Source organism: Oncorhynchus gorbuscha, linkage group LG11 (assembly GCF_021184085.1).
Source record: "Oncorhynchus gorbuscha isolate QuinsamMale2020 ecotype Even-year linkage group LG11, OgorEven_v1.0, whole genome shotgun sequence".
Taxonomy (NCBI): Eukaryota; Metazoa; Chordata; class Actinopteri; order Salmoniformes; family Salmonidae; genus Oncorhynchus; species Oncorhynchus gorbuscha.
This window is the reverse complement of record NC_060183.1, coordinates 22,620,550-22,633,892: the sequence shown is the minus strand read 5'-3', so window position 1 is coordinate 22,633,892 and position 13,343 is coordinate 22,620,550. Positions and strand designations below refer to the sequence as shown.

Below are 13,343 nucleotides of genomic sequence, written 5' to 3'. Positions count from 1 at the left end.
TGTTTCCACTCGTCTGGCTGTTCTTCAGTGGGCTCACTCTGCCAAGTTAGCTGGTCATCCCGGTGTTCGAGGCACTCTTGCGTCTATTCGCCAGCGCTTTTGGTGGCCGACTCAGGAGCGTGACACGCGCCGTTTCGTGGCTGCTTGTTCGGACTGCGCGCAGACTAAGTCGGGTAACTCTCCTCCTGCCGGTCGTCTCAGACCGCTCCCCATTCCTTCTCGACCATGGTCTCACATCGCCCTAGACTTCATTACCGGTCTGCCTTTGTCTGCGGGGAAGACTGTGATTCTTACGGTTGTCGATAGGTTCTCTAAGGCGGCACATTTCATTCCCCTCGCTAAACTTCCTTCCGCTAAGGAGACGGCACAAATCATTATCGAGAATGTATTCAGAATTCATGGCCTCCCGTTAGACGCCGTTTCAGACAGAGGCCCGCAATTCACGTCACAGTTTTGGAGGGAGTTCTGTCGTTTGATTGGTGCGTCCGTCAGTCTCTCTTCCGGGTTTCATCCCCAGTCTAACGGTCAAGCAGAGAGGGCCAATCAGACGATTGGTCGCATACTACGCAGCCTTTCTTTCAGAAACCCTGCGTCTTGGGCAGAACAGCTCCCCTGGGCAGAATACGCTCACAATTCGCTTCCTTCGTCTGCTACCGGGTTATCTCCGTTTCAGAGTAGTCTGGGTTACCAGCCTCCTCTGTTCTCATCCCAGCTTGCCGAGTCCAGCGTTCCCTCCGCTCAAGCGTTTGTCCAACGTTGTGAGCGCACCTGGAGGAGGGTGAGGTCTGCACTTTGCCGTTACAGGGCACAGACTGTGAGAGCCGCCAATAAACGCAGGATTAAGAGTCCAAGGTATTGTTGCGGCCAGAGAGTGTGGCTTTCCACTCGCAACCTTCCTCTTACGACAGCTTCTCGTAAATTGACTCCGCGGTTCATTGGTCCGTTCCGTGTCTCCCAGGTCGTCAATCCTGTCGCTGTGCGACTGCTTCTTCCGCGACATCTTCGTCGCGTCCATCCTGTCTTCTATGTCTCCTGTGTTAAGCCCTTTCTTCGCACCCCGTTCGTCTTCCCTCCCCCTCCCGTCCTTGTCGAGAGCGCACCTATTTACAAGGTACATAAGATCATGGACATGCGTTCTCGGGGACGGGGTCACCAATACTTAGTGGATTGGGAGGGTTACGGTCCTGAGGAGAGGAGTTGGGTTCCGTCTCGGGACGTGCTGGACCGTTCACTCATTGATGATTTCCTCCGTTGCCGCCAGGATTCCTCCTCGAGTGCGCCAGGAGGCGCTCGGTGAGTGGGGGGTACTGTCATGTTTTGTCATTTATTATCTTGTCTTGTCCCTGTGCTTCCCATTCTATTCGTTTCCCTCTGCTGGTCTTATTAGGTTCTTTCCCTCTTTCTATCCCTCTCTCTCCCCTCCCTCTCTCACTCTCTCGCTCTCTCTTCTCTCTATCGTTCCGTTCCTGCTCCCAGCTGTTCCTATTCCCCTAATCAATCATTTAGTCTTCCCACACCTGTTCCCGATCCTTTCCCCTGATTAGAGTCCCTATTTCTTCCTTTGTGTTCCGTTCCTGTCCTGTCGGTTCCTTGTCTAGAATTCACCGTGCTGTGTTTGTGTATCGCCCTGTCGTGTCGTGTTTTCCTCAGATGCTGCGTGGTGAGCAGGTGTCTGAGTCTGTCTGGTTCAAGTGCCTTCCCGAGGCAACCTGCTGTTCACCTGCTGTTCAAGATCGAGTCTCCAGTTTGTCCTCGTCATTTCGAGTGAAAGTTGTGTTTTTTGTTTGTATTTACTTTACTGGATTAAAGACTCTGTTTTCGCCAAGTCGCTTTTGGGTCCTCTTTCACCTGCATGACATGCTGCTGCATAAATTATGTAATATGCCAGGGAGATATATATACTGTAAGCTAAGAAAGTAATACTAAGTGTATGTTGTGTAGTAAGATGGTAGTAGCCCATGTGTCTCACCCTAATAATTAGGTCTCTTTCCCCCTCATAACTTAACCTAATGTTCTGACTTGGTGGTGCACATGTATCCCATAGCCTGTTTTTGAGAAATGTAATCATCAATTATTGTAAGAGCTTTCATTGTCTGCTTATATTCCCCCTTTATTTATCTTGTGGTTCTGATTAGGTCTACAGGGAGAATACTGTAAGAACGGCCCATGTTTAGAATTCTGTCACTGTACATTTTAAAAGTGCTGAACAAATAGTTATATTGACTACGTCCATTCTAGCTCGCTCATTCATGTCTTAATCGAAATTACGAATTGCCTCTTATCTGCTCGGCGTCCCCTTATGCCATAGTTTGTACATCTCAGTTGTCAGTAGAAACCACATTTGTTTAAGCATGTCAGCCATATCAGCTATGTTTTTTAAAAGGCAGTAAATGAGGCTGAATGAAATGTCAGACTAGGCTCCGCTGATAGCCAGGTGTAGCAGTGGTAAGGATTTACTCCATGGGGCTGAAAAGAAAGCTCTGCTGTTTGGACAGCTTTATGTAGGCCCTAACAGTTTGTGGGCACCGTTTGTCACCGTTATAGTGCAATTAATGCTGTGTTGTGTGGCTTTTCTGGCATGCATCTAAAAAAAAAATGGGGAATTTGCCCCACCAAGATTTACATGTTCAAATCACCACTGACTACATGGCTAAAATAATGTGGACACCGCTTCAAATGAGTGGATTTTCCTATTGAAGCCACACCTGTTTCTGAAAGGTGTATAAAATTGAGCACACAGCCATGCAATCTCCATAGACAAACATTGGCAGTAGAATATCCTTCACTGAAATGCTCAAAATGTCCAAAGTGGCACCTTCATAGGATGTCACCTTTCCAACAAGTCAGTTTGTCAAATTTCTGTCCTGCTAGAGCAGCCTCGGTCAACTGTAAGTGCTGTTATCGTGAAGTGGAAACGTCTAGGAGCAACAACAGCTCAGCCTCAAAGTGGTATGCCACACAAGCTCACAGAAAGTGACCGCCGAGGGCTGATGAGCGTAAAAATAGTCTGTCCTCGATTGCAACACTCACTAACGAGTTCCTCTGGAGGCACAAGAACTGTTCATCAGGAGCTTCATGATATGGGTTTCCACCATGCACAATGCCAAGCGTCGGTTGGAGTAGTTTAAAGCTCGCCGCCATTGGACTCTGGAGAAGTGGAAAGGCGTTCTCTGAAGTGATGAACCAAGCTTCACCATCTGGCAGTCCAACAGACTAATTTGGGTTTGGCTGATGCCAGGAGAACGCTACCTGCCCCAATGCATAGTAACAACTGTAAAGTTTGGTGGAGGAGGAATAATGGTCATGGTTCAGGCTAAGCCCCTTAGTTCAAGTGAAGGGTTCTGTGCTTCCAAGTTTGTGGTAAGAGTTTGGGGAAGGCCCTTTCCTGTTTCAGCATGACAATGCACCCATGCACAAAGCGATGTCCATATAGAAATGGTTTGTCGAGATTGGTGTGGAAGAATGGAACTGGCCTGCACAGAGCCCCGACGTCAACCCCATCAAACACCTTTGGGGATGAATTGGAACGCCGACTACGAGCCAGGCCTAATCACCCAACATCAGCGCCCGACCTCGCTAATGCTCTTGTGGCTGAATGGAAGCAAGTCCCTGCAGCAATGTTCCAACATATAGTGAAAAACCTTCCCAGAAGAGTGGAGGCTGTTAAAGGGGCAAAAGGGGGACCAACTCCATATTAATGCCCATGAATTTGCAATGAGATGTTCGACCCGTAGGTGTCCACAAACTTATGTTAATATAATTCATGACGGTATCTACAATCCATTTATAACTAAAAAACACATGATAAACTCAGCAAAAAAAAGAAACGTCCTCTCACTGTCAACTGCGTTTATTTCCAGCAAACTTAACATGTGTAAATAAACTGAGACTTAAGCTGAACAAGTTCCACATACATGTGACTAACAGAAATGGAATAATGTGTCCCTGAACAAAGGGGGGGGGGTCAAAATCAAAAGTAACAGTCAGTGTCTGGTGTGGCCACCAGCTGCATTAAGTACTGCAGTGCATCTCCTCCTCATGGACTGCACCAGATTTGCCAGTTCTTGCTGTGAGATGTTACCCGACTCTTCCACCAAGGCACCTGCAAGTTCCTGGACATTTCTGGGGGGGAATGGCCCTAGCCCTCACCCTCCGATCCAACAGGTCCCCGACGTGCTCAATGGGATTAAGATCAGGGCTCTTCGCTGGCCATGGCAGAACACTGACATTCCTGTCTTGCAGTAAATCATGCACAGAACGAGCAGTATGGCTTGTGGCATTGTCATGCTAGAGGGTCATGTCAGGATCAAATCAAATCAAATTGTATTTGTCACATACACATGGGGTTAGCAGATGTTAATGCGAGTGTAGCGAAATGCTTGTGCTTCTAGTTCCGACAATGCAGTGATAACCAACAAGTAATCTAACTAACAATTCCAAAACTACTGTCTTATACACAGTGTAAGGGGATAAAGAATATGTACATAAGGATATATGAATGAGTGATGGTACAGAGCAGCATAGCAGTAGATGGTATCGAGTACAGTATATACATATGAGATGAGTATGTAGACAAAGTAAACAAAGTGGCATAGTTAAAGTGGCTAGTGATACATGTATTACATAAGGATGCAGTCGATGATGTAGAGTACAGTATATACGTATGCATATGAGATGAATAATGTAGGGTAAGTAACATTATATAAGGTAGCATTGTTTAAAGTGGCTAGTGATATATTTACATCATTTCCCATCCATTCCCATTATTAGAGTGGCTGGAGTTGGGTCAGTGTCAATGACAGTGTGTTGGCAGCAGCCACTCAATGTTAGTGGTGGCTGTTTAACAGTCTGATGGCCTTGAGATAGAAGCTGTTTTTCAGTCTCTCGGTCCCAGCTTTGATGCACCTGTACTGACCTCGCCTTCTGGATGATAGTGGGGTGAACAGGCAGTGGCTCGGGTGGTTGATGTCCTTGATGATCTTTATGGCCTTCCTGTAGCATCGGGTGCTGTAGGTGTCCTGGAGGGCAGGTAGTTTGTCCCCGGTGATGCGTTGTGCAGACCTCACTACCCTCTGGAGAGCCTTACGGTTGAGGGCGGAGCAGTTGCCGTACCAGGCGGTGATACAGCCCGCCAGGATGCTCTCGATTGTGCATCTGTAGAAGTTTGTGAGTGCTTTTGGTGACAAGCCGAATTTCTTAAGCCTCCTGAGGTTGAAGAGGCGCTGCTGCGCCTTCTTCACGACGCTGTCAGTGTGAGTGGACCAATTCAGTTTGTCTGTGATGTGTATGCCGAGGAACTTAAAACTTGCTACCCTCTCCACTACTGTTCCATCGATGTGGATAGGGGGGTGTTCCCTCTGCTGTTTCCTGAACAGTACCCTTCCTGAAGATGAGCCTGCAGGAAGGGTACAACATGAGGGAGGAGGATGTCTTCCCTGTAACGCACAGTGTTGAGATTACCTGCAATGACAACAAGCTCAGTCCGATGATGCTGTGACACATCGCCCCAGACCATGACGGACCCTCCACCTCAAAAATCGATCCCGCTCCAGAGTACAGGCCTGGGTGTAACGCTCATTTCTTCGATGATAAACGTGAATCCGACCATCACCCCTGGTGAGACAAAACCGCGACTCGTCAGTGAAGAGCACTTTTTGCCAGTCCTGTCTTGTCCAGCGACGGTGGGTTTGTGCCCATAGGCGACGTTGTTGCCTGTGATGTCTGGTGAGGTCCTGCCTTACAACAGGCCTACAAGTCCCCAGTCCAGCCTCTCTCAGCCTATTGCGGACAGTCTGAGCACTGATGGAGGGATTGTGCTTTCCTGGTGGAGCTCGGGTAGTTGTTGTTGCCATCCTGTACCTGTCACGCAGGTGTGATGTTGGGTGTACTGATCCTGTGCAGGTGTTGTTACACGTGGTCTGTCACTGCGAGGACGATCAACTGTCTTAGGCATCTCACAGTACGGACATTGCAATTTATTGCCCTGGCCACATCTGCAGTCCTTATGCCTCCTTGCAGCATGCCTAAGGCACGTTCACGCAGATGAGCAGGGACCCCTTCTTTTGGTGTTTTTCAGAGTCAGTAGAAAGGCCTCTTTTAGTGTCCTAGGTTTTCATAACTGTGACCTTAATTGCCTACCGTCTGTAAGATGTTAGTGTCTTAACGTCCGTTCCACAGGTGCATGTTCATTAATTGTTCATGGGTCATTGAACAAGCATGGGAAACAGTGTTTAAACCCTTTACAATGAAGATCTGTGAAGTTATTTGTATTTTTACTAATTATCTTTGAAAGTCAGAGACCTGAAAAAGGGACGTTTCTTTTTTTGCTGAGTTTATGTGTCAATCGTTACTGCTTGAAATCAGACAAAGGTAGGCTATCTCAGCCACCCGGGTCATAGACCAGGGGTTCCCAATTATATTTAAAAAAAAATGATATTCCCTAGTTAACGCTGTTTGATCATATTCACTAAATTTTGAGTTTGGCATGTTCTCCCAAATCATAATAATGACATGAAAGTACATTAAATGCCCTTAGTTGTCACTGAAAGGTTGTATTTTATGCTTTGCACAGGTCTGGAACCAACAAGACCCTGAACAGCTTCTACCCCCAAGCCATGACTGATAAATAGCTAGTTCAATAGGTAACCAAATAGCAACCCGGAATATATGCATTGGCTCTTTTTGGACAATTTAAAAAACATTTGTACCCATCACATAAGCTGCTGCTACTGTTTACTATCTGTCATTTTATTCCTAGTTATTTGTTAAATGTACATATCTACCTCAATACCCCCTGCACATCGACTCGGTACTGATACCCTGTGTATATAGCCAAGTTATCTTTTCTCATTGTGTATTTATTATTGATTGTATTATTACGTGATACACTTTTTAAAAGTATTTATCTATTTTCTTTCTCTATTCGTTGTTGGGAAAGGCCCGTAAGTAAAGCATTTCACTGTTAGTCTACACTTGTTGTTTACAAGCATGTGACGAATAGAATTTGATTTGATATTTTCAATAGGGAAAGAGTGCTTCCGTACTCCGCTCGTTCTCGCTTGCGTAGATTGAGGTGAAAACGTGACTTTGCCGTGTCTCAAGGCGCGCGCATCAGGTAGCCTTGACCATATAAACCATCCGGATTTGGGAATAATAAAACGCACAACCAGAACATAGTGAAAACCGGTGAAGCAAGCAAGCCTGCTGCAGAGTGAGTAATGAGTTTCGTGTTGCTCTCTGTGTCTATGCTGAGTTGGGAGGTTTTGACTGTTGAATTAGTTTTAGCAATTGGGTCGTTTTTGAAATGCGTTGGCAATGCCATTTAGGAAATAATAAACTACATTTTTCTTTATTTAAATGTAGGCTATTTTGGTATCATCCCATTTTAAATCAACTAATTTGGCAGCTTAATGACGATTATCAGTAACATTTGAACTATCTACTAACCCTAACCCTTATCCTAACCCTAAACTTTGTCCTAGCCCTATAACTCTAACCTTAGCCCTTATCATAACCCTTATTCTAAACATTACCCTACAACCCTAATCTAACTTCAGGAGCAGTTGCTTATCAACAGTTTGTTAATAGTGTGACCACCAGATGGACTATCCAAATAATTTTTAACCATTTTCACAAAAAAGTTTTTTTTTTTTAATTATTATTTATTTTTACCATTATGATAACTTTGCGCATACTACAAATGAGTTACCCAGCTAACTTTGATGAACAACCATAAATAACTATTGATTTTCTGGTTCATTAAGAAAGCTAAACTTGGATATGCGTTTTTGGTTGTTGAGTCAATTACACCATGCCCAAAATAAAAAGTTAATTCAGAACATTTAGGGAAGCTAGTTGGCTAACTCCTTGATCCTGCTTTGTAGTTCGTACACCCTACAGGTGTGGTGGTGCATTTATGCTTGAGGGTGCTGTACTACGGTCATTTTGCAACCCAATCACTACAACTGTTATTGGGTTGTTGCTGAATGTTTACTCTGCAACATTTGTATCTAATGAAGGGAATTTCCTTCATATATTCTAAAATATATAAACATATGTTGTTTTAGTAGTTTATAACATCTCAAACTGGATTCTACTAGACGCTATACGGCACATAAACAGTATAGTATGATTGTGGAAGAAATTAGAGGGAAATAACAAGAGGAGTAAAGAATCGAAGGACAATAACATGTAAGAAAGTAAGTATTGCAAATAGGCTCAATTTATGTAAGGATTTATGCATTTGTGGAATAATAGAGCTGTTTTGTGATCAAGTAAAAACTGTGCAGAATCCTTTAGTTCGATTTTCACCAAGAGCTTGGAAGGTTCCCAAATACATTTTAAGGGCATGGAGGGGGTCTAGTATAATGTCATTGACACAATTGTTAAAACAGAGTGTGTTATTTATAAGCCTCTACAATGCCTCTTTGATAATTTCATAGCAAGTGGCAGGTGAAGTGGGACATTCATTAATTTCTAATGAGAAAATAGTGCCCCACTTCATCTACTAAATTGCCCCACTGCAACTGAAAGACACACTTTAGTAAAAGTAAGGGTCTGATGTTGTTTTAGGTATTGTAGCAACCACTGAATAATCCATTATCCACTTGTTTTCATCATAAACATTTAGATTAAGACCGTAATTAATGAAAATAAACATTACTTGAGTAGGGTAGGCTGATTTTGATTGTCTACATAGCGATTTACCAAAAGTGTCCCTATAATGCTGACTTCACCCTCGGAGTAGTAACACCACAGATGCTCAAATCTAAGGTCGTTAACCCTTTAACCTTTCATTTACTAAAGTGATATGATTAATCAATTTTGCTCACAATTTAATTTCTCTTCATTTAAATTGAGTAACACGCATGACACTTTGTATTTAGACACACTAAATGATCAATGGAATCGTTAAATGACTAAATGGGATTGACTAATCTGAAGGGAATGTTCAAGGTCCTTGTATATCTTTGTAATGAGTGATTTTCAAACGTGTTTGATGTGTAAGTATTTGTAATTTTAAAGTGTTTTTCATGGTTGCAAAGGCAAAGGACGCAAATGCCACCGCAATTGCAGTAGCAATTAGCAAGAGTAAGCAATTCTTTCATTATCATTACTTAACACAATATAATGTTCCATAGTATTGTAGAATCAATAGGTTGAAGACCAATTGGTTTATTTCGTAAGCAACTTTGGCACACATTTCAGCACCATAGACAGTGCAACTGCTAATGTGTCTCTGATACAGACTCCTTTCAAAAAGACGAAGACTTACTCATCTGAGTCATCAAAAAGCTTTGCTTAAAACGGATAACTTTGAAATTCGGATGCCAAGAATGCCAAGCTTTTGTTCAACTTTTCTTTGTCCAGCAGACGTCAGGGAAATGCTAGCCTACATTCTTTATTTACAGATGGCCAACACACTGAGACCCTGGTTGATCCTTGTCGTCCTCGTCCTGGGCGTGCTGGTTTGTCTGGGCACTTTCACGGATGCCTACTTTACCAAGCCGGTGAGCCCCGATGACAACGCGCCTCCGGAGGAATGGGCCAGATACAACACAGCGCTGCGACACTACATCAACCTCATCAATAGACAGAGGTGAGTGAGTTCAGGACTCTGTAGGTTAGCATTTTATCTACACGGGAAAACCTTGTCTTAGATATGGCACCAGAGTCCGAGATAATGCAATGTTTCAGCCTATTGGGGGGGAACAATTTCTTAAACCAGTTTTATGGGAACGGAACCTCCCACTGACAATCAATAGACTCAGCATATGCCTTCACTAAATTTGTTTTCAAAGGTAAAAAAAAAAATCCATCTGCCAAATTACAATAAAATGTTGCTGATATTCTGAAGAGGGTTAAATTACCACTATAGCCAAGGTCACAGAAGAAGCTCTGAGGGGACAAGAGATGTTTGAATTAATCCTGAGGATAATGATATTCTCTTGGCTCTCCAAGTTCATGTCCTGTCTCTGTGCGTTGGGGGCAAAAGGAAAGCACAACAGGATTTGCCCCTGTCTCTCAGTACAATTGAGTCTGTGTGTCTGCGACACTGCATCAACCTCATCTCTAGATAGAGGTGAGTGAGTTCAGCACTCTGTAGGCTAACATGTTATCAACAGGGGAACACCTTGTCTTAGATATGGCACGAGAGTCAGAGATAATGCAATGTTTCAGCCTATTGCAGGGGGGGGGGGACAATTTCTCAAACCAGTTCTATGGGAATGGAACCTCCTGACAATCAATAAACTGATAGCATATTCCTTCACTCAATTTGAATACAAAGGCAACAAAAAAATCCCAATACCTAAATTCCAATCAAATGTTGCTGATGTTCTTAAGAGGGTCAAATTACCACTATTAGCCAAGGTCACGGGAGAAGTACTGAGGAGACAAGAAATATTTGAATTAATCCTGAGGATAATGATATTCTCTTGGCACTCCAAACAGGCAGTTGTTCTGAACACTGTTATAACATAACTTCATTCCAGTTTTGGTAAGACATATATGCAGCAGCATTACACAGACAGAGAGATTAGTATTTAGAGAACAGAGTGTAGTTATTTCAAATAATGATGGTATGGACAGAAAAGAAAAGGAGCCTGGTTTTGCTCTAGGCATTAAGTTAATGTCCTGTCGCTGTGTTTTGTGTGTGTGTGTGTGTGTGCTGTGTACAGCACTGAGCCTCTGGGCGCGCCCTGCAACCTCATTGGATAACACTGGGCCGGCCTCTTGCTAGCTGTCACTCAAATGTGAGGGGCTGAAGCTCATTGGCTAGAACTCAAATTCCTAGGGGGCAGGCACACGTGGTGGGAAATTTAGGGAAAAATGCACAGCACAGCTTCAAGAAAACAGTTGCTTTCTAACTAGGGATTTCGTGGCTAATTGAGGTAAGACAGTAATTCTGCTCATAGATTATGCATGTAAGAACTACACATGGACACATTCAGCGCAAAGCGGGAGGTTTAAAAAATAATTTCTTAGTCACCAAAATATCGGAGCATGTCTTTAAGTGGGCTGGAGCTGTCAATGCACTACAAGGGCTGTGTGCCATGCAGTTCAGCCCCTCTTGTTCTCACACAAAGGGAGATTCACTCCTCATTGGCAAAGCATTGATTTCAGTGATTTAAAGATGATTTAAAAGCTGTGTCACTCTCTGTGGAACCAAGGATTGCTTGCCTTGCTGAGCATTGGACTTTAAAATCTCTCCTTGTTTAGAGCTAATTGCTTGAGATATGTGTTCTTGCCTCTGGAGATAAAAAGGGTATAGGCGAGTAGTGAGTACACACACTAGGGCAAGGGTCCACATTACATTCAGCCGTGGCTCTATTTTTCCTTGGGCGGATGGTCGAGGAGCCAGAACAGCGTTCTAAACCATTAGCACACTGCAAATGAACAGCGAGAATCCCAAACAGATATGATTTTTGACAAAAACAAAAATATATGCCTCTATTTATGCGTGGGAATATTTGGGAACACACAGTACCAGTCAAAAGTTTGGACACACCAACTCATTGAGGTTTTTCTTTATTTGTACTATTTTCTACATTGTAGAATATTAGTGAAGACTTTAAAACGATGAAATAACACATATGGAATCATGTAGTACCCAAAAAAGTGTTAAACAAATCTAAATATATTTTAGATTCTTCAAAGTTTCCACCCTTTGCCTTGATGACATTCTCTCAACCAGCATCATGTGGAATGCTTTTCATTTCCAACAGTCTTGAAGGAGTTCCCACATATGTTGAGCACTTGTTAGCATATTTTCCATCACTCTGCGGTCCATCTCATCCCAAACCATCTCAATTGGGTAGAGGTTGGGTGATTGTGGAGGCCAGGTCATCTGATGCAGCACTCCATCACTTTCCTTGGTCAAATAGCCCTTACACATCCCGGAGGTGTGTTTTGGGACCTTGTCCTGTTAAAAAACAAATGATAGTCCCACTGAGCACAAACCAGATGGGATGGTGTTCCACTGCAGAATGCTGTGGTAGCCATGCTGGTTAAGTGTGTCTTGAACAAGGCAAAGGGTGGCTACTTTGAAAAATCTCAAATATATTTGTTTAACAATGTTTTGGTTACTACATGATTCCATATGTGTTATTTAATAGTTTTGATGTCTTCACTATTATTCTACAATATAGAAAATAGCTAAACAAATAAAAAACCTGGAATGAGTAGGTGTGTCCAAACTTTTGACTGGTACTGTATTTCCTAAATTAAAATCACTTTGAGCTGATTTCCTATTGATTTTACAGTCTTTTATGTCCAACAATGAAAATTATATATATATATTTTTTGCTCAGAAAACTTATGGGCCAAATAAAATCACAGGCCCATGGCCTGCCTATTGGGGAACCCGGCAGTAGGGTATTCACACCAGTATTGTCTGCGTAGTTTCTTGAAACTTTGGCTCTTTCTCAATACATTTTTCTCCGATTCCTGGCATCCTCTCGCCTCTTTCTTAAAACACATTGGAGAAGGAGTTCTGAAGGGAAGGACCTTGGATCTTCTCTTCCAGTACTCAGAAAGGCTAATTGAGGTAGTGCCTTGCAATTCATGGGTCTGTCAACGATCAGGTGGCCAGGCTATTCATCGCGACAAGGGGACATGATTGGTCTTAAGACCCCTGTTAGCACACTCCAGCAAGTAATGTACATCTCTTGGTGACATACAGCATGTGATTGTCTCTGTGTCCAATAGGTATGGAAAGAGATCTGCACCTGAGTCAGCTCTGGGGTGGTTGCTGTTCAGAGATGAGTCGGAAGGCGATTTAACACAACGGTGAGAGGATGAAGAGACTGAGGGAAAGGGTGATTCAACGTGACTGTCTGCTCTTTGGTACAACAGACTCATCATACCTTGAGTTTATCAACATGACCCATGCATACACCCGCAGTAGGAATGTGACAGTCCACTCAGAGTTTCCTGGATAGCAATATCTAAGTTTGATCACTAGATATGGAGTTTAGTGAGTTTGGAAGGCCAGCTACTGACTTTCTGTGTCTTTTTCTAACAGTTCGGGTGGCAGTGATCTCGGATAAATCTGGGTCCCGTCCCACTGGCATGCTGTTCCACTCAAATGGCGGACCTTACAACAACTCAAATAGGCTGCTCAACTGGCAACCTTCACTGGACTGTGTGGCCCACTATTTATGTTCAACATCTCTGTCTCTCTTTCTCACTCTCTCATTCCAACACATAATTGTCTATTTTTGGTTGTTGACATAATTTGTAATTAAATTCAACAATGAATAATAAATACATGTGTTATAATACATCTTGTCACAGTGAATTTTGTTGAAAGCCTTTCCGTTTCTGTGACTCCACAGATAAGC

General features: G+C 43.3%; 1 protein-coding gene across 3 annotated transcripts; it reads left to right on the top strand.

Moving 5' to 3' along the window:
* Positions 1–7,080: 7,080 nt before the first annotated feature.
* LOC124047594 (peptide Y-like) lies at positions 7,081–13,275 on the top strand. Of its 3 annotated transcripts, none has more exons than XR_006841116.1 (4): positions 7,081–7,210; positions 9,411–9,598; positions 12,709–12,846; positions 13,025–13,275. XR_006841116.1 is itself a non-coding variant. In XM_046367908.1 (4 exons), the coding sequence occupies exons 2-4, from the start codon at positions 9,411–9,413 to the stop codon at positions 13,047–13,049; spliced, it is 294 nt and encodes a 97-aa protein (XP_046223864.1). In that variant the 5' UTR covers positions 7,081–7,210; the 3' UTR covers positions 13,050–13,275. The 3 variants fall into 3 exon arrangements, 2 of the variants coding, with proteins under 2 accessions (XP_046223864.1, XP_046223865.1); XM_046367908.1 differs by having other exon boundaries at positions 12,709–12,789; XM_046367909.1 differs by having other exon boundaries at positions 12,709–12,818.
* The last annotated feature ends 68 nt before the right edge of the window (positions 13,276–13,343 follow it).